The sequence below is a fragment of the Pseudophryne corroboree genome, chromosome 5 (assembly GCF_028390025.1).
Source record: "Pseudophryne corroboree isolate aPseCor3 chromosome 5, aPseCor3.hap2, whole genome shotgun sequence".
NCBI lineage: Eukaryota > Metazoa > Chordata > Amphibia > Anura > Myobatrachidae > Pseudophryne > Pseudophryne corroboree.
This window is the reverse complement of record NC_086448.1, coordinates 712755390-712780376: the sequence shown is the minus strand read 5'-3', so window position 1 is coordinate 712780376 and position 24987 is coordinate 712755390. Positions and strand designations below refer to the sequence as shown.

At 47.3% G+C, this 24987-nt stretch overlaps 1 protein-coding gene across 8 annotated transcripts in view; it reads left to right on the top strand.

Annotated features, from left to right (window-relative positions):
• Nucleotides 1-24987, top strand: part of LOC134928326 (polyamine-modulated factor 1-binding protein 1-like) — an 817199-nt gene that overhangs the window by 193206 nt on the left and 599006 nt on the right. For all 8 annotated transcript variants that reach the window (XR_010177892.1, XM_063923947.1, XM_063923945.1 and 5 more), the window contains exon 8: nucleotides 2720-2950. Coding sequence is in view for 7 of the 8 variants with exons in the window: in XM_063923947.1 (XP_063780017.1) it covers nucleotides 2720-2950 (231 nt within the window). In the remaining variant the exon portion in view is untranslated. The remainder of the gene's footprint in view (nucleotides 1-2719; nucleotides 2951-24987) is intronic.

Here is a 24987-nt window from a genome sequence, read left to right as displayed (position 1 = left end):
AACTATGTGCCAATATATCTTTGTTTTTACATGTGTATATCATGCACAAGAACATGCTGGTTTAAGGATGTGTACACTCTAGAACGATATGTAGCCGGCTGATCCGACACCCGACAGGACCCTGCATCGGCAAGTGCGTACACAGTGCAATGTAGGATGCCATGTTGCGTTTGGCAGCATGGCATTGTAGACGATATCTTCTGGTTGTCCATGCATGACAGCCGACCGGAAGATATCACATGCGACCGCGGGAGCGTTTAAATCGGGCATACACACAGAACGATCTGTGTGATATGATGTTCCGATTTGACCGGAAACTACATATTGTTCCGGGAACATTAAGGTGTGTACCCACCCAAAGTCCCTATTTTAAAGAGGTCCTCTTACATATGTGACCAGTCCTCTCCATATAGTCTATGCAAGTCTACAGATGTGTCCTCATACATATAGCCTCAGTACGCCACGCAGCGCAAGTGAGCCGCCAGGTCCCGTGCAACTCTGCTAGCATTAGATGCCTTTTTTGCCGAGAATGCTTCTCAGTTGCACCACAATGTGGCTAAGACGCACCAGAAGACTGTGCAGATTAATTTGCTATGCAACACTTGTACAGTTGTGTCCTCCATCTTACAGCCTATTCGCAGCAAACGCCATTAGTTTGCTGTGAACAGTGTGCCCACGGCTGTGCGCAGACATGTGTGCACTCACCCTTTTCCATAGGAATGCATGGTGTGTACGCACGCTGCGACTAGTCGTGTCAGGGTGTGATGCGTACACATGCGGCTAACGATTGCATGTAAGATGAAGGATGACACATCTATAATTGTGTGTGACTGTATACGGAGCTCAATGGAACCTGTACTGGAAAAAAGCTGTGGCTGCTGCATTGTAGCACTTCGTGTACAGATTCAGAGACTCAGCCGCACACAGATATGCAAGTGTTGCATATCAAATTAATCAGCACAGTGTCCTTCTGCATTGTGTTGTGACTAAGATGCATTTTTAGATGCTAGCAGTCTCATAGGACCCGCATATGGCTGTCCAGAGCAAGAATTGAGACGGTAAAACATATGTATTTGGTACACCTGCAGCAGTGATGAATGAGGACACATCTGTCCATTTGTCTCACCTTCTCCAGGTATGCTCTGGAGAAGGACAGATAAAAATAGATACCAATAGTTTACAGATCACCAATCAGTTGTTCCAACTCTAGTCCCATATTACTCATGCTAGCACCCATCCCAGTTGTGGTGTATAGTAACTGAGTTGGTTGCGGAAGCTATAAGCATGGTGGGCGGAATGTATAAAATGCAACTCACTTAAACTATGGAGCATTTTAGAAGTGACATGCTCTTTAATAGGAATATATATTGGACGACACCCTAAATCCAGGCCAGGCCTGACCTGTCTCAGTGGTGCCTAGTGGAGGGAAACTGAGCAGCATGTCTATCTCGTAAAACAGAAAATGCTTATAGGAAATATTGTCAGTGTGACGCTGAACTAAACACTGTATAGGGGGAGAGTCTTTACAGAGACGTAAAGGGCAAGGAACCAAACTGTAGGTCTAGAGTATTGTTCATAAAATTGTAAACTAAGGTCCTGTGCGGTTTCAAAATACCTTTTCGGCTGTACTAAATACTCCAAATGCCATCTTCTTATTGTGCTGGCTATAAAACCATGGCCCTCATTCCGAGTTGTTCGCTCGGTATTTTTCATCGCATCGCAATGAAAATCCGCTTAGTACGCATGCGCAATGTTCGCACTGCGACTGCGCCAAGTAACTTTGCTATGTAGAAAGTAATTTTACTCACGGCTTTTTCATCGCTCCGGCGATCGTAATGTGATTGACAGGAAATGGGTGTTACTGGGCGGAAACACAGCGTTTTAGGGGCGTGTGGCTGAAAACGCTACCGTTTCCGGAAAAAACGCAGGAGTGGCCGGAGAAACGGTGGGAGTGCCTGGGCGAACGCTGGGTGTGTTTGTGACGTCAACCAGGAACGACAAGCACTGAACTGATCGCACAGGCAGAGTAAGTCTGAAGCTACTCCAAAACTGCTACGAGGTTTGTGATCGCAATATTGCGATTACTTCGGTCGCACTTTTAAGAAGCTAAGATTCACTCCCAGTAGGCGGCGGCTTAGCGTGTGTAACTCTGCTACATTCGCATTGCGACCGATCAACTCGGAATGAGGGCCCATATGTTGTGTTCCACTATGTATATTAGAGTGTATATACCTATTACTGTACATTCTGCCAGTACTCTATGCTAGAATGCTTATCTAAGTCATGTGTAAAGGCCAGTACTCACTGGCCGATGCGGGAGAAATGTGTGCTGAGCGAACCGCTCAGCACACATCTCTCCCGCTGCTCTGCACAGCGCGATGTGTGCTGAGCGTGCGGGGATAGACGGGGGGCCGCTCATTTCACCCAGCGGGTGAAATGAGCAACCCGCTAGATTGGCCTGCACGGCAGGCCAGTCTAGCACCAGCGATAGCAATGCGCGGGGCTGCACATCGCTATCGCTGTAGGGGGTACACACGGAGTGATCAGGCTTAAAATCTAAGCAATCTAGTCAGATTGCTTAGATTTTAAGCAGCGATCGCTCGGTGAGTACCCCCCTTAAGACATGTTTATCTTCTGCTCTTCTGTCTTTGCCCTGGAACTGAAACACGAAAACCAAATTGGGGATTTAATATATATGGTCTGTTTTTCCACTTTGTAGATTGAGTCTCAAAAGGAAGCCATTAAAATAAAAGATTTTGACATGGAACAATTGCAGCAACAGATCAGAACGCTTGAACAAAATCTAGTAGAAAGCTGCAGTCATGCCAAGACATCTAGGTCTGCTCTAGAACTTTGTAAGAAGAAATATCGGGCTTGCATTGACACCATTACGTCTCTGGAAAAGCACGTGGACTGTCTACAAGAGCAAATAAAAGAATGTACTGGCGAGGTATGGAAACCAGTCATTGGGAAGGGATCTGTTTGTTGCTCATTGTCATGAACCATGATTTGGTTCTTTTAATTTCTCTAACGTCCTAGTGGATGCTGGGGACTCCGTAAGGACCATGGGGAATAGACGGGCTCCGCAGGAGACTGGGCACTTTAAGAAAGAATTTGGATACTGGTGTGCTCTGGCTCCTCCCTCTATGTCCCTCCTCCAGACCTCAGTTTGAATCTGTGCCCGGACGAGCTGGGTGCTACTTAGTGAGCTCTCCTGAGCTTGCTAAAAAGAAAGTATTTTGTTAGGATTTTTATTTTCAGGGAGCTCTGCTGGCAACAGACTCTCTGCTACGTGGGACTGAGGGGAGAGAAGCAGCCCTACTCACTGAAGATAGGTCCTGCTTCTTAGGCTACTGGACACCATTAGCTCCAGAGGGATCGTACATAGGATCGCACCCTTGGTCGTCCGATCTCGGAGCCGCATCGCCGTCCCCCTCGCAGAGCCAGAAGACAGAAGCCGGTGACAGAAGCAAGAAGACTTCGAAATCGGCGGCAGAAGACTCCAGTCTTCATATGAGGTAGCGCACAGCACTGCAGCTGTGCGCCATTGCTCCCACACTAAACCCACATACTCCGGTCACTGTAGGGTGCAGGGTGCAGGGGGGGGCGCCCTGGGCAGCAATTAGAGACCTCTTGGCAAAAAGTGGGCATATATACAGTTGGGCACTGTATATATGCATGGGCCCCCGCCATATTTTTACACAGAAACGCGGGACAGAAGCCCGCCGCTGAGGGGGCGGGGCTTCTTCCTCAGCACTCACCAGCACCATTTTCTCTCCACAGCTCCGCTGAGAGGAAGCTCCCAAGGCTCTCCCCTGCAGAATCACGGTAGAAGAGGGTAAAAAGAGAGGGGGGGGGGGGGCACATAAATTTGGCGCAAAAACAGTATATACAGCAGCTACTGGGTTAACACTAAGTTACTGTGTGATTCCTGGGACATATAGCGCTGGGGTGTGTGCTGGCATACTCTCTCTCTGTCTCTCCAAAAGGCCTTGTGGGGGAACTGTCTTCAAATAGAGCATCCCCTGTGTGTGTGGTGTGTCGGTACGCTTGAGTCGGGATGTTTGAAGAGGAAGGCTATGTGGAAACAGCGGGAACAAATGAATGTGGGGTCGCCGCCGACGGCGCCGACACCCGATTGGATGGATATGTGGAAGGTTTTTAATGATAATGTTACTTCCTTGCATAAAAGGTTGGATAAAGCTGAAGCCTTGGGACAGCCGGGGTCTCAGCCCATGCCTGATCCTATGTCGCAGAGGCCGTCAGGGTCTCAGAAGCGCCCACTATCCCAGATTGTTGACACAGATATCGACACGGATTCTGACTCCAGTGTCGATGGTGATGATGCAAAGTTACAGCCTAAAATGGCTAAAGCCATCCGTTACATGATTATAGCAATGAAAGATGTGTTGCACATCACAGAGGAAACCCCAGTCCCTGACAAGAGGGTTTATATGTATGGGGAAAAAAGGCAAGAAGTGACCTTTCCCCCTTCACATGAGTTATATGAGTTATGTGAAAAGGCTTGGGATTCTCCAGATAGAAAACTGCAGATTTCCAAACGGATGCTTATGGCGTATCCTTTCCCGCCAACGGACAGGTTGATAGATGCTGATAGAAAGCAGGAGGGTACCCTGAAGTCCATTTATACACATTCAGGTACCTTACTAAGGCCGGCGATTGCGTCGGCCTGGATGTGTAGTGCTGTAGCAGCATGGACGAAAACCTTATCTGAGGAACTTGATACCTTGGACAAGGATACTATATTACTGACCCTGGGGCATATAAAAGACGCTGTCCTATATAGGAGAGATGCTCAAAGAGACATTAGCCTACTGGGCTCTAGAATAAATGCAATGTCGATTTCTGACAGAAGCGTCCTGTGGCCTCGGCAATGGACAGGAGATGCCGACTCAAAAAGGCACATGGAGGTTTTACCTTACAAGGGTGAGGAGTTGTTTGGGGAGGGTCTCTCGGACCTGGTCTCCACAGCTACGGCTGGAAAGTCAAATTTTTTGCCATATGTTCCCTCACAACCTAAGAAAGCACCGTATTACCAAATGCAGTCCTTTCGATCACAAAAAGGCAAGAAAGTCCGAGGTGCGTCCTTTCTTGCCAGAGGCAGGGGTAGAGGAAAGAAGCTGCACAATACAGCTAGTTCCCAGGAACAGAAGTCCTCCCCGGCTTCCACTAAATCCACCGCATGACGCTGGAGCTCCACAGGCCCGGTGGGGGCGCGTCTCAGAAATTTCAGCCACAAGTGGGTTCCCTCCCAGGTGGATCCCTGGGCTATAGAGATTGTGTCTCAAGGATACAAGCTGGAATTCGAAGAGATGCCCCCTCACCGTTTCCTCAAATCGGCCCTGCCAGCTTCCCCCTTAGAGAGGGAAATAGTGTTAGCTGCAATTCACAAATTGTATCTTCAGCAGGTGGTGGTCAAGGTTCCCCTCCTTCAACAAGGAAGGGGTTACTATTCGACCATGTTTGTGGTACCGAAACCGGACGGTTCGGTCAGACCCATATTGAATTTAAAATCCCTGAACATATACCTGAAAAGGTTCAAGTTCAAGATGGAATCGCTCAGAGCGGTCATCGCAAGCCTGGAAGAGGGGGATTTTATGGTGTCTCTGGACATAAAGGATGCTTACCTTCATGTCCCCATTTATCCACCTCATCAGGAGTACCTCAGATTTGTGGTACAGCATTGTCATTACAAATTCCAGACGTTGCCGTTTGGTCTCTTCACGGCACCGAGGATATTTACCAAGGTAATGACGGAAATGATGGTGCTCCTGCGACGGCAAGGAGTCACAATTATCCCATACTTGGACGATCTCCTCATAAAGGTGAGGTCCAGAGAGCAGTTGCTGATCAGCGTGGCACGCTCTCGGGAAGTGTTACAACAGCACGGCTGGATTCTAAATATTCCAAAGTCGCAGTTGATTCCTACGACTCGTCTGCCCTTCCTGGGCATGATTCTGGACACAGGCCAGAAGAGGGTTTATCTCCCGATGGAGGAGGCTCAGGAGCTCATGACACTGGTCAGAGACCTATTAAAACCAAAACAGGTGTCGGTGCATCACTGCACGCGAGTCCTGGGAAAGATGGTGGCATCATACGAGGCCATTCCCTTCTGCAGGTTCCATGCGAGGACCTTTCAATGGGACTTACTGGACAAGTGGCCCGGATCACATCTACAAATGCATCGGCTGATCACCCTATCCTCCAGGGCCAGGGTGTCTCTCCTGTGGTGGCTGCAGAGTGCTCACCTTCTCGAGGGCCGCAGATTCGGCATTCAGGACTGGGTCCTGGTGACCACGGACGCAAGCCTCCGAGGGTGGGGAGCAGTCACACAGGGAAGAAATTTCCAAGGTCTGTTGTCAAGTCAGGAGACTTGCCTTCACATCAACATCCTAGAACTAAGGGCCATATACAACGCCCTACGTCAAGCGGAGACCCTGCTTCGCGACCGATCGGTGCTGATTCAGTCAGACAACATCACCGCAGTGGCTCATGTAAACCGCCAAGGCGGCACAAGGAGCAGGGTGGCGATGGCGGAAGCCACCAGAATTCTTCGCTGGGCGGAGAATCATGTAAGAGCACTGTCAGCAGTGTTCATTCCGGGAGTGGACAACTGGGAAGCAGACTTCCTCAGCAGGCACGACCTCCACCTGGGAGAGTGGGGACTTCATCAAGAAGTCTTCACGCAGATTGCAAGTCGGTGGGAACTGCCACAAGTAGACATGATGGCATCCCGCCTCAACAAAAAGCTACAGAGGTATTGCACCAGGTCAAGAGACCCTCAGGTGATAGCTGTAGACGCACTAGTGACACCGTGGGTGTTCCAGTCGGTCTATGTATTTCCTCCTCTTCCTCTCATACCCAAGGTGCTGAGAATCATAAGAAGAAGAGGAGTGAGAACAATACTCATTGTTCCAGATTGGCCAAGAAGGACTTGGTATCCAGAGCTGCAAGAAATGCTCACAGAGGACCCGTGGCCTCTGCCTCTAAGACAGGACTTGTTGCAACAGGGGCCTTGTCTGTTCCAAGACTTACCGCGGCTGCGTTTGACGGCATGGCGGTTGAACGCCGGATCCTAGCAGAAAAAGGCATTCCGGATGAGGTTATTCCTATGCTGCTAAAGGCTAGGAAGGACGTGACGGCTCAACATTATCACCGTATATGGCGAAAATATGTTGCTTTGTGTGAGGCCAGGAATGCCCCTACGGAGGAATTCCAGCTGGGCCGTTTCCTTCACTTCCTACAGTCGGGAGTGACTTTGGGCTTAAAATTGGGTTCCATTAAGGTCCAGATTTCGGCCCTATCCATTTTCTTTCAAAAAGAACTGGCTTCTCTACCTGAAGTTCAGACGTTTGGAAAGGGAGTGCTGCATATTCAGCCCCCTTTTTGTGCCTCCAGTGGCACCTTGGGATCTTAACGTGGTGTTGAGTTTCCTGAAGTCACACTGGTTTTAGCCACTTAAGACTGTGGAATTAAAATTTCTCACGTGGAAGGTGGTCATGCTATTAGGTTTGGCTTCAGCTAGGCGTGTGTCAGAATTAGCGGCTTTGTCACATAAAAGTCCCTTTCTGGTTTTCCATATGGACAGGGCAGAATTGCGGACCCGTCCGCAATTTCTGCCAACAGTGGTGTCATCTTTTCATATGAACCAACCTATTGTGGTGCCTGTGGCTACTCGTGATTTGGAGGATTCCGAGTTACTAGATGTGGTCAGGGCTTTGAAGGTTTATGTAGCCAGAACGGCTAGAGTCAGGAAAACTGAGTCGCTGTTTGTCCTGTATGCACCCAACAAGCTGGGTGCTCCTGCTTCAAAGCAAACTATTGCTCGCTGGATCTGTAACAGGATTCAGCAGGCTCATTCTGCGGCTGGATTGCCGCTGCCAAAATCAGTAAAAGCCTATTCCACAAGGAAGGTGGGCTCTTCTTGGGCGGCTGCCCGAGGGGTCTCGGCATTACAGCTTTGCCGAGCAGCTACTTGGTCAGGTTCAAACACTTTTGCAAAGTTCTACAAGTTTGATACCCTGGCTGAGGAGGACCTTGTGTTTGCTCATTCGGTGCTGCAGAGTCATCCGCACTCTCCCGCCCGTTTGGGAGCTTTGGTATAATCCCCATGGTCCTTACGGAGTCCCCAGCATCCACTAGGACGTTAGAGAAAATAAGATTTTACTTACCGGTAAATCTATTTCTCGTAGTCCGTAGTGGATGCTGGGCGCCCGTCCCAAGTGCGGACTTCTTCTGCAATGCTTGTATATAGTTATTGCTTACATAAGGGTTATGTTATAGTTGCATCAGGGTTGATCTGATGCTCTATTGTTGTTCATACTGTTAACTGGGTAAGTTTATCACAAGTTATACGGTGTGATTGGTGTGGCTGGTATGAGTCTTGCCCTGGATTCCAAAATCCTTTCCTTGTACTGTCAGCTCTTCCGGGCACAGTTTCTTTAACTGATGTCTGGAGGAGGGACATAGAGGGAGGAGCCAGAGCACACCAGTATCCAAATTCTTTCTTAAAGTGCCCTGTCTCCTGCGGAGCCCGTCTATTCCCCATGGTCCTTACGGAGTCCCCAGCATCCACTACGGACTACGAGAAATAGATTTACCGGTAAGTAAAATCTTATTTTTTTCCCCGATACTTTGTTAATGTTCACAAGATGTTGGTTTGGTTCGATCATCTCATTTTATTCAGTCTTAAACTTCTGCTCATTAAATTTTACTGTAAGTAACAGGGCACATACTGTAGTAATCTATAGCTAATGACATAATCGGAGCATTTACAAGAGGCCAAGGGGTGTTCTGATCTTTTTGGGAGGCAGTGGCCTGTCTACTGCCTCATGCTACTATAATAAAGGGCATTGAGGCAAACAGGAAGGCACATACTGACCATTCCATAATGGAATGAATAGGATCCCCACAATACCATAGAGGATTGGCAAACTGATGCATGAATACTTAGGGGAATATCCAATTATCCCCAGTAAAACATCAGGTCCGAAAAACGGCCGTTTTTGGACGTTTTTCTGACTTTTTTCCAATGTTTCACCAATTTTTTTTTATACAGGCTATCCAGATTGATCGCCTGTAAAAAAAACAAAACGTTCTCCCGAAAACACACAGGTTCAGTGAAACCTGTGTGTTTTCGTGTGAAACAGCACCGTTTTCGGACGAAAACGGGGCTGTTTCCGGGGATTCTGCTTTGCCTGGTAGGTGAAACAAAATTCCCGATAAGCTGCGGCACGTGCCGGCTTATCGGGGCTAATTACCTAGCCCCCGGCGGGAAAATTAGCCCCCGTAAATTACCGGGGCTAATTGGATATCCCCCTTAGTGTTCCCGCTAGGATGCAGGCAGGGCAATATGCCGAGGTGCGGGTACGGGTTCTCTGTGCACACCTAAGGACAAAAAGGGGGCATGGTTGGTCGGGGAGGGGGTTACGGCATTGTTGCTGCAGTCACGTTAAATAGCCGTCTGAGTCACGCATAGTTGTGAGCACATTTACTAACACCGGGCATCTTTGTGCATTTTTCCCCCCAAATTGTGTCTTATTTGCGACACTATGTTAATAAGACGCACACGCAGACTTTGCTGCTTAAAATGATATGAGGCCTGTAACTGTAACTTTTCATATGCAGATACAGCCGCAGTTGTGCAAAGAATGCAGGCATGCCACATATCATTTTAACCAGCAGAGTCTGTTTTTCAGCAGCAAAAGACGCACAATGTTATCAGAGCTGCACAGGAACTGCCATCCCGCTGTGCCTGGTGTATTGTATTGAGGCTAGATGTATGAGGATGCATCTGTATATCTGAGTGAACAGCAGTACAGTATGGCAACACAAAGCAACAAATCCTCTACCTGTTGCAGGTGTGAGGCAGCTGGAACTGCACTGTGGGTTTCTGGAGATTCAAATGTAAACACATATATAAATACTTACGTGCCTTGTAATGTCAAAATGTAACCATTGTATTTTTAGGTTTCTAAAATGATGATCTCAGGAGTAAAGTAGCTTAAGGTGTTGAATGGGAACTCGGGGAGGCTCTGAGGGGCAGGTTTTGTTCCTCACCCCTTTATTATGTAATGCCACATTGTGTTTTACTATACATTCATGGGAGCCAATCAGTTTGCCGGCGGTCAGTATACCGATGCCGAAATCCCGACAGCCGGAAATGCCAACAGCTGGAATACTGGCTCACAGGTCCGATTCGCACTCTTGGGTGTCCACGACACCCATAGATTGGGAATAGAACCTGTGGCCTCCCCAGTGAGCCAATAAGCCTGCAAGGGGCTCTGTTGCGCTCGCCCCCCCCCTCCGGCATTCTGACGGACGGGATGCCGCTGTTGGGATGCTGACACCGGCATCCCGCCCGTCGGTAAAACGTGTATTCCACATTAACATATATTTAGCAGTAAATTGATACAGAAATCAGCAGCTGTTGTAGGCTATGATTTATGTAAAGCAGCAGTTGAACTGAGTTACATGTGTCCTCACGAGCTGTTATTACGTCACAGCATCATTCTTATGTCGGAAGACCTTTCTCCTTATCACTAAGCCACATCTATAAGCCTTACTAGTATACTTGCAATTTACATTTATTTTAACAATTAATCAAAAATATCTGTGAGGGGTCCCTTGCAATTCTACCTCGTTCCCTTTCCATTATGTTTTAGCTGTGGGCTGCAAAGAGCTCTCTGTGTGCAATGAAGAAATAACGCGGCCACAGTGAAGCTGCGTCCTTTTCCCCAGAGGCAAGGAAAGCTACTTTCTGCTCTTTATATGACACACAGTACTAGATTTAATCAACACCATTCTTCCATTGATTTTCTCATGAAGCTTTGACCTACAGTATGATAATATAGTAACCATACTGACAGTTGCCACTACTGTTTTTTTGTTTTAATTGTTTGTGTATTTCTGTTTACCCTATTCATTATTACGTCATTAGATTTGCTTTAGGCCTTTGGGCTTTATGTAGTTTGACCTTTCTTACATTTTCTTATATGTGGGAGGGGATAGAGGGGGGATGGAGGGGATTTACACTCTCGTAGAAGAAGCTTGCTCTGTCTTTTCCAGGAGACACAAATGTCTGCACGGACGATTTGGACCTGATTCTCGCATGGGTGTGTAGCAATAGTTGTGTTGCATTCTGAGTCCAGTGTATGACTCTTTTGCACCCAGTAAGTGTTACTATTAGTGATGATTGTGTACACATGAAGTTACATTACTATACAGCTTAATAATTATACCGCAGCACTCACTGGACAATTTAAAATCAAACACATGGCTGCAGCACAGTCAGACGGCAATTCTAACTAATATGTGTACAGATGACTTCTCTTATATTCTTGCTGCAGTCACGCTAAACAGTCCTTCAACTTGCGCCATGCCGTGGCTGTACTCGGTAGCACTGAGCACCTTTTTTTGCATCTTTCACTGTGAAAATGCGTCTTAGACACAATGTAATGCAAAAGAACACACAAGCAGCTTGTGCTGATTAAAATGATATGCAGCATGCCTATATTCTGTGTGTAATAGCGGCTCTATCTGCATCTGAAATGAAACGTTACAGTGTGTTCTAGGAAAACACTGTAGCATAGCATCTTGTATGTAAATACAGTCGCAGTCACACACAGAATATAGGCATGCTGCATATCATTTTAATCAGCAGAAGCTGTGTATACGTCCTATTCTATTACTTTGTGTCTAAGACGCATTCCTGCTGCAAAAGGTGCAAAAAAGACTACTGGCGCTGCCGAGTCACACGGAACTCACGTGTTATGTGCAAAGCGACTTGTAACGCACGGAGCAAAGTTGCAAGAGGACACATCTATATATATGTGTGTGTATATATATGTGTGTATATATATATATATATATATATATACACACACACACACACACACACACTATGTTGACAAGAGTGATTTGACACTGACAGCAAATAGATCAACAAGCTTTTATTGATGTCAGTACTTTGCAGGTCCACCACGTGACACAGACACCCTTCTTGGCGAACTGTCCACAAGTTCCTGGACAACAGAAGGCGCGGTATGTTTGCCATTCCGCCTTAAGTACAGTGACCAACTGTGACACTGAAGAAAATAGATTCGGTCTAGAATGCACCCATCACTCCAATTTGTCCTAGATGTTCTCAGTGGGGTTAAGATCTGGACTCTGAGCTTGCCATTTCATCCGGGTTACTGAATTTTGTGTGTTCTAATCCAGCGTCGCCCTAGAAATATGACAGGTGGCACTGTCGCCCTGATAAAAACATTCATTGTTTATATAGAACTGCCACAACATAGGGAGCGCAGAGTTATTGAGAACATCTCAATACTTCTCAGAGTTAATGTGACCATGCATTACAACTAGTGGACCCATTCCAAACCAGCTGAAATCGCCCTATAGCATAACGCCACCACCTCCATGCTTTACTGTAGGTACTGTACACTCTGGCATCAGAGGTTCTCCATCGCCAAAACCCAAACACGTCCTGTGATTCGTCACTCCATAACACTCGCCGCCATTGTTCCACCGTCCAGTTTTTGCGCTCTTTACGCCATCGTAAATGCTGGGCTGTATTCTTCTTTGATTAGAGGTTTATGAGCAGCTGCTTGCCCAAATAAGACACATTGGGGTATATGCAATTGCGGTCGAATTCGCGGCAATTATCGCCGTTTTTTAATTCGACCAAATTCGCCAGGTGAATCCCGGCAGGTGCCTGCCGGGATTCACCATATTCAATGAAAAACGGATTCGCCAGAATCGCGGGCGAAAATCGGCCGATTTGGCGGATTTTGCCGCGATTTTAAAAAACGGGAAAAAAACGTGAAAAACCCGAAAAAAAAATGGCGTGGGGTCCCCCCTCCAAAGCATAACCAGCCTCGGGCTCTTTGAGCTGGTCCTGGTTCTAAAAATGCAGGGGAAAAATTGGCCAGGGATCCCCCGTATTTTTAAAACCAGCACCGGGCTCTGCGCCTGATGCTGGTGCCAAAAATACGGGGGACAAAAAGAGTAGGGGTCCCCCGTATTTTTAACACCAGCATCGGGCTCCACTAGCTGGACAGATAATGCCACAGCCGGGGGTCACTTTTATGCCGTGCCCTGCGGCCGTGGCATCAAATATCCAACTAGTCACCCCTGGCCGGGGTACCCTGGGGGAGTGGGGACCCCTTCAATCAAGGGGTCCCCCCCCCCAGCCACCCAAGGGCCAGGGGTGAAGCCCGAGGCTGTCCCCCCCCATCCAATGGGCTGCGGATGGGGGGGCTGATAGCCTTTGTGATAATAAAAAGATATTGTTTTTTCCATTAGTACTACAAGTCCCAGCAAGCCTCCCCCGCAAGCTGGTACTTGGAGAACCACAAGTACCAGCATGCGGGAGAAAAACGGGCCCGCTGGTACCTGTAGTACTACTGGAAAAAAAATACCCAAATAAAAACAGGACACAGACACCGTGACTTGTACAACTTTATTACATACTGCCGACACACACATACTTACCTATGTTGACACGCCGACTGCCACGGTCGCCGACGATCCGAGGGTACCTGTGAAAAAATTATACTCACCTTCCAGCGTCCAGAGGTACATCCACGTCCAGAGGTAAATCCACGTTCTTGGCAAAAAAACAAACCGAACACCGATCCATACCGGACTAGAAAGGGGTCCAATGTTTTCACATCAGACCCCTTTCTCCCGAATGCCGGGACATCACGTGACTCCTGTCACTGACGTCCCTTCAGCCAATCAGGAAGCGCTACTTCCGTGGCGCTCACCTGATTGGCTGTCCGCTGTCTGTACTGTGACAGCGCATCGCAAAGCCGCTCCATTACTTTCAATGGTGGGAACTTTGCGGGTAGCGGTGGGGTCACCCGCCGGTCAGCCGCTGACCGGCGGGTGACCTTACCGCTAGCCGCTAAGTTCCCACCATTGAATATAATGGAGGGAGCTGTGCGATGCGCTGTCACAGTGCAGACAGCGCTCAGCCAATCAGGTGAGCGCAACGAAGTTGCGCTTCCTGATTGGCTTAGAGACCTGTCAGTGACAGCTGTCACTGACAGGTCTCATTCGTGGAAAGGTGTCCCATGTGTCAGCATGGGACCCCTTTCAGTCCGTTTTTGGTGCGGGTATTTGCGTTTTCTTATTTTGCCAAGTCCGTGGATTTATCTCTGGACCATGGTTGAGGTGAGTATTTTGAACTTTTCTTTACAGGTATCCGTGGATTCTACATGGAGAAGAGGACCGATGTCGGCGTGTGAACATAGGTAAGTATGTGTGTGTCGACGTATGAAATAAAGTTTTACTGTCGACGGTGTGTGTGTCCTGTTTTTATTTGGGTATTTTTTTTCCAGTAGTACTACAGGTACCAGCGGGCCCGTTTTTCTCCCGCATGCTGGTACTTGTGGTTCTCCAAGTACCAGCTTGCGGGGGAGGCTTGCTGGGACTTGTAGTACTATTGGAAAAAACAATATCTTTTTATTATCACAAAGGCTATCAGCCCCCCCATCCGCAGCCCATTGGATGGGGGGGGACAGCCTCGGGCTTCACCCCTGGCCCTTGGGTGGCTGGGGGGGGGGGGACCCCTTGATTGAAGGGGTCCCCACTCCCCCAGGGTACCCCGGCCAGGGGTGACTAGTTGGATATTTGATGCCACGGCCGCAGGGCACGGCATAAAAGTGACCCCCGGCTGTGGCATTATCTGTCCAGCTAGTGGAGCCCGATGCTGGTGTTAAAAATACGGGGGACCCCTACTCTTTTTGTCCCCCGTATTTTTGGCACCAGCACCAGGCGCAGAGCCCGGTGCTGGTTTTAAAAATACGGGGGATCCCCTGTCAATTTTTTCCCCGCATTTTTAGAACCAGGACCAGCTCAATGAGCCCGAGGCTGGTTATGCTTTGGAGGGGGGACCCCACGCCATTTTTTTTTATGATTTTACCCTTCCAGCATAAAAAAAAAAAAAAAAAAAATAATAATAATAATATTTTAAAAAATATATAAATAATATTTGTGCCTCCCAAAAAAAAAAAAAAAGTACCTAATCCCTTCTAATATAAATAGATCTGCTATTCCCAAAAAAAAAAACACCAAAAAAAACATGTTTAAAATTTTTTTATTTGTTTTCACCCTCCAAAGTGTGGCGGATTGAAAATGACGAATTTGCTGTCTAAAAGCACTGCTGTCGAACTTCCAAACTTGAATTGAATATGCTTTGGTCGAATTGCAGCACTTGTATCATTGCAGAAAAGTCGAATTTGCAAAAATTCGAATTTCAAAAAGTCGAATTTTGAAAGTCCGTTTTTTGGTCGGAAAGCACTGGATTGCATAGGGGAATTTTTTTTTTTGGTCGAAAATGACCCGAAATTCGACAATTTCGGGAATTCGACCACAATTGCATATACCCCATAATTGGCAAAAAAGATGTCCAATGCTAGGAGATTCTCATATTACCTTGTGTGCCAAGAGAGGCTGATTGCAGCATAGAGGTGTGTGTGTATGTGTGTGTGTGAGAGAGAGAGAGAGAGAGAGAGAGAGTGAGAGAGAGAGATGCTATGTGGACATATGTACTATTGGTAGAATATGTTTTTAAATTTGTAATATAAAACATTTTTAAGAAAGAAAATGTATGTTTTTCTGTTGGCTCCCGCAAATTGCGGCCGGTTACGTTTGGCCCTATAACAGTATCTGATCTACAGTACATAGCCCATTGTAGTGAACAATCTACAATACACAGAGCACTGTAGTAATTGATACATATATTTTAAAAATGAATTCTTAAAAATATGGTTAGTAAAGTCGCACTCTTTGCACTTTGTGGCATAAACCCTTACCCCCTCATTATAAATTAGACTGTAGGTTGTCAGATCTTTACACCATTCAGCATTGTGTCACTTATTTACTGGGTATGACAGATTGAAGCACACCATGCACACTACAGTGCAGTCACACACACTGCCAGTGGCTGAATGGGGTGCAGGTTTCAGTCTCATCAAGACTGACGGCAACAGCAGCGAAAGCCACCAGCAGCACTGCCAGTCCTAACTTTGGTCTAGGCAGCGCTGGGCTCTTCCAGGAGGTCTGTGGTGGTCACACAGCTGCATAATGCTAGGCATCACCGAGGTAGCACTGCTGATGCCGGTGCTGCCCACGGCTGAGGGTGAGGGACTGAGAGCTCTACTCCTGTGCAGTGCTACCAATTGGTCAGGTAACTCTTCTGTGGGAGGGTGGGGCAGCCAATGTGTATTTTTTTTCCTGTGGCGCCCAATATATATTTTTTTATTACTGTGTGGGCCATTCAGTTTTATTTTTTTTCCTATCAGGTTCAGTGTGTTAATTTTTTTCCTGTGGAGGCCAATATGTGTGGTTTCAACACGCATAAAGGTCCCATCCTCTGATTCCCAGTTGGGGGCATGGTAAATTTTGAATATGTTTGGGCAAGGGAGGTGGCACGCATTTTAACTGTTCACACTGGGAACCATATTGTCTAGAAAGTGCCTTGCATCGCACTCATGCGTGTGTTTTTTTTTATTTGTATTAAATGTGCAGGCTCTACCCCTATTAAATGTGCATGTCTATGTTATTACCATATCTTTCCAGTTCTGCTGAATACTGCAAAGATCTGTACATTTAATTTCTGCAGCGGGGTACACTGGGGTTCCACAGGGACAACATCGGGGTGTAGAGTTGGATCTTGATCCGAGGCACCAACAGGCTAAAAGCTTTGACTGTTCCCAAGATGCACAGCGCCACCTCCTCAATAACCCCGCCTCCGTGCACAGGAGCTCAGTTTGTAAGTTGGTGCCTGCAGTGCAGGCTAACAACAGGGAGGGCTGCGCTGGGCAGCCCTGAAAAGAGCTTTCAAGTGAAGAAAGAAGTCTTCACCTCCCAGCAGCGCTGTACACTCCCGCGCCCTGGTTGCCGGGTAACTAGAGCGGAGGCTCCGGTTCTCTCATAAGGGCACACACACACCACCGCTGCTCTCCGGGATCGTGTGGTCACTGAAAGGAGGAAGTAAGAGGGTCCGATCCGACGCGGTCCTTGGGAGGCGGATCGCGCGCGCTGGCGTGGACACTGTAGCCGTGCAGGGACCCCACTAGACCACCAGGGCATGGGCACAGGTCGGATTCATAAGTCTGTTTCTTTAAGGCCCGCAGTACCGGTGGTGAAGTCCAGCAAGGGGATCTGGCTCTGACCTTTATCCCCTCCCCCAGCCCCCGGGCTCCATTTACTGCTAATGCTCCGGCCCTGGAGATGCATCTCTCTCTCCCTTCCTCCCTGTCAGTGTTTGGGCGCCATTACACACACAGCTGCGCTGATCTTGGGACTGCTGGGCAATGCCTCCTCTTAAAGCCGCCTGCATCATCAGCGCTGTGCTTCTACAGGACACTTAAGTATTCTACATGTCTTTAGACAGTTAGTTAAGAACAAGTGCACTTTGTCAGGGTTATTTAGTACAAGTACCCTGTGATATACATCCAGTGTTTACTGTGCATTGCTATATCTATATACCTAATTAGCTTTACTTGTGTAGTGCAGGTACTACAGTATTGCTATTCCAGTGCAGTTTTATTGTTATTTGTGATAATTTCTGCATTGTATATGTGACTGTGTGTCTGTGCCAATAGCTGCTGTGTGATTTTCATTCCGTGTATCTCGCATCTACTGCTATCCCTATATTCTGTACCCTGAAGGGGGCTATGGGCCTAATTCAGACCTGATCGTAGCAGCAATTTTGTTAGCAGATGGGCAAAACCATGTGCACTGCAGGGGAGGCAGCTATAACATGCGCAGAGAGAGTTAGACTGCCATACGTGTTCCCTCCGGTGTCACTCCTGCCCAGGGTAATTCGGAAGTTCAAGCAAGAAGGAGGAATACTACTAATCACTACGGCGTGGCCCAGACGGCATTGGTTCTCAGACCTGCAGGGTCTATCGATAGAACATCCTCTACTGCTTCCGCAGCGCCCAGGCCTCCTTGTTCAGGGCCCTTGTGTCTACCAGGATTTGGCCCGGCTGGCTTTGACGGCATGGCTCTTGAAGCTTCCGTACTGAGGTCCAAAGGGTTTTCTAAAGCTTACTCTTAAGGTCTTGTTCTTGCTGGCTATTGCTTCTGCTAGACGGGTTTCAGACTTGGGTGCCATGTCCTGGCGGTCACCCTTTCTGATTGTTCACCGTGACCGTGCGGTTCTTAGAACTCGCCCTGGTTATCTGCCTAAGGTGGAGTCATCTTTCCACCTTAATCAAGAGATTGTGGTTCCAGCCTTTACCTCTCCAGGTTTATCCTCCAAAGAGCTGTCTTAGGATGTGGTACGGGCTCTCCGTATTTATGTGAAGAGAACAGCTTCTCTTAGGACATCTGATTCCCTCTTTGTCCTTTTTGGTTTTCACAAACGTGGCTGGCCTGCTAACAAGCAGATCTTGGCCAGATTGATTAGAATGGTGATTGCAAAAGCTTCTGTACAGGCTGGACTTCCAGCTCCTGCTACCATCAAAGCCCATTCTACTCGGTCAGTTGGACCTTCTTGGGCGACCCGCCGTGGTGCGACCCTTGAACAATTGTGCAAGGCGGCTACGACGTTCCTCTGGGCCTTTATTAGCCACAGTAATTACTGGCAGGAACAGCAGGTAAAATACACTTCCCCATAGGCGGTGTCAAGTTGATCGCATGAGCAGCAAAACGTTGCTGTGATCAACTCGGAATGACCCCCACTGTCCAATTCCTAGTGTAGTGGGCTGGATGAGGAGTGTAATGACAGGAACTGAGGATCCATTATGACACCATTCAATGAGAATCGCATCCTCCGCCCCCTTTAGATTATGCTTCAATGGGGACAGGGCTTAATGACTAATATGGTCAATAATACAGTAGGTGGCAGTCGGTCACAGCAGAATTGATAACCTCAGGTTAGAATCCATAGTTGTCCACTCTCTCAGAACATTCGGGGAACTCACAAATTCAGAGGGGCTTCCAACAGACTTCTAGAGAAATAGGTCAACCTCCTTTATTCCACCCCCTTCCTAGTGAAATGGGTGGGACAAAGGGGGCACAATGATGGGATTCTTATGGAATTGTGTCATCTTGGTCCTGCCGAGATTACACGTCTTCATGTTCCTGCAATTTGCAATGGGGTGGGGCCAGAGGTGTCACCGGGTGCGGTGACACCCGTTGTGCATCCTTTATATGCCAGTGCGCCAGAGGCGCGTTTGCGGCAAAAAGGAGGCATGTCCGCAAAGAAAGGGGGCATTGTTGCGGATTGTCACTCTACGGGGGCGTGCCCAGCATCTCCGGAGATGCTGGGCTGTACTTGGCTGCCCCCGGAGACTGTCTGCAGCGCTGTCGGCTCCTCTGTTATGACAAGAGCCAGGTGCTGTAGCAGAACTTCACACTGCAGCACCTGGGTCCTGTCACTGCGGAGGAAACCACAGATTGGTGTCACCCCTTCTAGGCGTCACACCCGGGTGCGGGCCCCGCACCCGCCTTTTGACGCCACTGGGTGGGGCAAAGTCCTGCCCTTCACAGTGACCACTCTGTCTCCCCTCCAGGTAATCTGGAGGGGAGTAAAGAAAAGTTGGCAAGTATGGGTTAGAGTAGTGTTTCACAAGCTCAGTCCCCAAGGAACACTAACAGTCCAGGTTTTAAGGCTAGCCATACTTGAGCACAGATGGTTAAATCAAAATAACTGAGGTACTAATTAAGTCACCTGTGCTCAAGTATGGCTATCCCTAGAAGCTGGACTACTAGTGCGCCTTGAGGACTGAGGTTGAGAAACTGTGGGGCATATGTATTAAGCCAGGAGAAGGCATAAAGGAGTGATAAAGTGGTGATAAGTGCAAAGTGATAACTCCCCAGCTAATCAGCTCATAACGGTCAATTTACATATTGGAGCTGATTGGCTGGTGCCTTTCACTTATTACTTCTTTAACACTTCTTTATGCCTTCTCTAGGCTTAATACATCTGCCCTACTGTGTGTTTATCACTTCAACTTCTTAATGGTAAAGGTTTGTCCATAGGGATGCGACGCCAGGATCCCGAACCCTGAATATCCCGCCGGTCAGCATGCCGACCAACATGGACTATTGCCACTTGTGGGTGTCCACGACACCCAAAGAGTGGGAATAGAAACTGTAGCGAGTGCAGCGTCAGTATGGTGACCGGCGGTCATGCAAACTCAACCCGGTCCATAGGCCCAAACCACATCGTGCTTGGATTTCATTTCATTTGCAAAATGAGCTATTTGTGTCACTATCATGTTTATACTGAACCTAGATTTTTAGACCGAAAAGAATCTGACCTTTTTTATTTTATTTTATCGAAGAAAGTGCTTTAGGACAATTATAAATGAATGATGAAAGGCAGTGATGTTTCACAAAAACAAAATCTGGAATTAATTTTTTTTATCCGTAACAGATTAAAAAAGTGTTTTAGAACTTCTACAATGATAGCACTTTCAGTATTACTGATGCTTTCCAGCCACATTTAGAAGTAAAATCCTTCTCACAGGATGCCTGGTAGAAAAATAATTACTGGCCAAGATCAAAGAGAACTTTTTAGCAAAAAAAAAGAAAAGAAAACATAAAGTAACAGGAAAAGGTGATTTTTCCTTGTACTGTATAAAGAAATAGGGCCTACTTCAGCATGGAACACTGCTGTGGCCGCATTCACATGCTGAAACCCTGGTAAGTGTGTGCAAGCGCAATAGCCATACTGCGCGTGTGCATACAGTGAGATGCAAAAGCATCTCACTTGTGTGAATGCCTCTGCCCGATTGATTTGCATTAAAGGGGCGTCAACTTGGAGTTGGGGTGGCGTTTGGGAGGCGGGCCGCGGCAGCAGCGTGACGTCAAATGCAGCAGCTGTGACCCGAAACATGGCAGGTAGCTAGGCTGCGTAGGCAGAGTGCAACCCTAAACATGCAAAAGCATCGCCGCTGTGCTTTCACATGTTAGCGGGAGGGTGGGGCTGGATCCGGCATGAGGGTCTGACTGGCCTTGTGGGGGGACGCCCAGCACGTCTCAGAGAAATGGATCGTAGATGTGCGTTTTTTCGCATATCTACGATCCATGTTGAGGCCCTAATCCGCTAAAACCAAACTAAAAGAGTGCACTTCTTGTGCAACCTCCTTGTTATTGTTTTGCAGTACAACTGGCAGTGACCCGATACGGGACTATATTAAAGTAACATTTCAACTATTTACATTGTGTTTTATTTCATATCATTGTGAGTAGACGATAATTTTATTAATATGAAGAAATACACGGTCAAGTCAGATTATCTAGGCCACTGTGTATTGCAAGTCCATATGATGCAGGATGTGGTTCATTTGTTTGTCCAGCAATACTGTAGCAGTATGTAGAGAAGTTAGTTGACAATTGGAACAAGCAGAATCACAAGTAAGGTAATGTCCAGCAAAGCAGGGATAAACTATACAGCCAGGTGACACTTTCAGCAGAATAGCACATAAGAAGGCAGGTAAGCGGCAGTCTGTTGTAGACATGTGCCGTATAATGAATTGCAGAACTAAGTGAACATTTAGTGCCGCGCAGTAAGCAGAAAGGCGGATAGTCGAGGTCACAGTTAAAGTTCCGGTACAGGCAGCAATAATGCAAAGATGAAGTTACAAGCGGGGGTCAGATACCAGGCAGCAGACAGGAACTAACAGCACAGTGACAGGAGAATGGAAATGCTAATGAGGGTACATTATAACCACAAGGGTATCCGGTCTTTAGATTGACCTCCCTTAGGTGGGCAGTCATTAGTTCGACCACTACTGGTCGACATGGTCAGTGGGTCGACATTGCAAAGGTTGACACATGAAAAGGTCAACCTGCGTTTAAATTTTTTTTTTCTTACTTTACTATCCACGTGGACTTACTTTGCTATCCACGCCCGAAGCCATGCGAGGGGACACTGTGCACTAATTGGGGTTACTGGTCACTTTAGGAAGAAAACACCCTAAAAAAACTTTTTCGTGTCAACCACATGATAGTGTTGACCAATTATAGCTGTCGACCTACTCACTGTTGACCAATAGTGGTCGACCTACTGACTGTCGAGTTGGGGTCGACCCAGTGATCCACACCCAACCACAAAGTGTGTAGTAATAGGCGGCTATTTAGGGCAGCTTACACTAATACTAATCCAGTTGTGAATGATCTCCTAGAAGACACAAAAAATGGGGCCCATCAGGCAAGTATCGGGCCAATTCCCTGTTTTGACGAGGTCGGGTCATCGGCGAAATCCAACATGTTGAAAATTCTTTGTTCATCGATTCCGACACAAAATCAGAATCGCTGACAGGATTTTGCCGTTGCACGGACAGATAATTGATCGTCGGAGTCCAGCGAGCAGGGGTTAAAGTGAGACGGAATGGGGCGGAACTGTGTTCCGTCAGTTCCACTTAGAGACTGAACGCAGTTCTGCCTCCTCCGGCTCACCTCACCCAATGTGTGCCGGAGCCGCAGGGAGATACCGGGCCCCCGCTGAGATTGTGTTACCAGCAGGTGCCCGCTCTCTTCACAGCGGAAGCTGGTGGCAGGAGCTCACTACTGAGCTCCGGCCCCCAGCTCTGTCAGTGCGCGCTATGAGATAGACGTAATGACGTCTCTCTCATAGTGCTGGGGAGCCGGATGCCAGGAGGATCACAGCGGTCGGACGCGGGAGCGGAGCTTGGTAAGTATAGTGTTTTTTTTTTTTTTTTTACGTGTGACTACTATTGGGAGCTAAACTACAAGGGGGCAAACTACAGGGGGGCATTACTACTGGGGGCTAAACTACAAGGGGGCAAACTACAAGGGGGCTAAACTACTGGGGGCAAACTACATGGGGCTAAACTACAGGGGCTAACTACTCGGGGCTAACTACAAGGAGGCAAGCTACTGGGGGCATTGCTTCTTGGGACAAACTACTGGGGGCAAACTACATGGGGCTAAACTACAGGTGTGCATTACTACTGGGGGTATAACTACAGGGGCGCATTACTACTGGGGGCATAACTACAGGGGCGCATTACTACTGGGGGCATAACTACAGGGGCGCATTACTACTGGGGGCATAACTACAGGGGCGCATTACTACTGGGGGCAAACTACAGGGGCGCATTACTACTGGGGGCAAACCACATTGGGCTAAACTACAGGGGCTAAATGACTGCGGGCATTACTACAGGTGACATTACAACTGGGGGCAATACTACACAGGGGCATTACCATTAAGGGCATTACTAATGGGGCACTACTAATGAGAACATTGTAAAGGGGGCACTTCATAAGGGGCATCACTCCTGGGGACATAAGTGGCACTACTACTGGGGGCATTGCATAAGGGGCACCACTACTATGGGCTCTATATAAGGGGCACTACCACTGTGGGCACTAGCAGTACAGTGGACATTGCAAAAGGAGCACTACTACTGTGGGCATTGTAAAAGGGGCGCTACTGCTGTGGGCATTATGTGTATTAGGGGTGCTACTACTGTGGCCATTATTACTATTGTGTGACCACGCCCATTTCTTTTTGAGACCACACCCCTTTTTGAGGGCGCCCAATACCTTTAACTCATGGGCGCCATGGGGAGGGGGGGATGAGTTCCACCACCTCTCTAGGACTACTGTAAGCACTGCCAGCGAGTATCAGATCGGGGTGGCAGAGCGGGTAATCAGCCCATAGATGTATGGCCCGCATAATTTGGGACTACAATCCAGACTTCATTATAGCATGACAGATATTCCAGCACCTGCAATGAGCGACATACTATAACTTCCCAGGTATCAATTACCTGCTGTTCCTAACAGAATCTGACTTCATATTTACCTGTTCAAATGGTTAGCAGACATTGATATCTTTATCTAAGGATTACCTATAACATGGGCCGCATGGTGTCTGCAGTCTGTGTCACACTCAGCAGATTTCTGTGATACAGGGGAATTCGTATTCATGAGAGCTGGAACTGAACCACTCGAGGGTCATCTGTTGCCCAACAGGGTCTGAAAACGTTCAAAATGCTCAATGCTTCATTAACATCTGTTTAATGGTGAGTGCAATGGATTAATTCGCACAATCCTGTCTTTGCCAGTACATAATAAGAATGGCTTATTCACATACGCTCCTTTTAAATACAAGAGTAAATTCTATTTATTACAAGGAGAGATGTAGAAGCCGGTTCATGCATATATATTTCTGTTATTGAAATTGTATTTGTTTCTGTAACTACAAGTGTGCTTTCGACATCATTATAGTGAGTAATGTAGCCAATTTGCTACCAGAATACCCTGCAAACTGCTCACATGCCAAATCCCCCAGTAACAAAAGCTTTTTTTTTTTTTTAATTCCACATGGCACAGTTGTTTGTTTCTGAAATAATTCTGGCTGGCGTCCAACCGTTCATTCCACACATGGAATTCAGCGCATGGCCTGGTGCCAAGTTATAGTGTGCCTTCTGTGTAATGAGCACTGAATTAAGCGCCAATGCCTGAGGTAGTGTGTTGTAGGGTAGCACTGCTTGGAACATTGATAGGAGCAAAAAAAAAAAAAAAAAAGTTAATTACTGTTCACCACCATTGTGCAATACGTCATTACTTTTATATGCTGTGTAATTAGAACTAAAACAATTGAGTAGATCTTAGCTAATTAGAACACTCGAGGGACCAGGGACACATGCCAAGAATCACTTGGGTACTATTAGAAGAAGTCAAGAGAGTTGGCTTTGTTGCATATCGTCTAGTAATTGAGACATCTGAAGAGAATAACAGGTTTTGCATAGTAAATGAACAAGGCATAATTTTTGCATAGGTCTTTTGTCGTTACTGTTTTAATCAGATAAATGTAATTATTGTTGTAAAATGAGTCAACTGATTTTCTAGGGCATCTTAGACAAGCTACATTAAACACATAAACAATCTGTAAGCTTTATTGTTCAGGACAATATATCAGTTATTTCCCAAACCCATGATCACCTACTGCTTTCTCATGATATACTG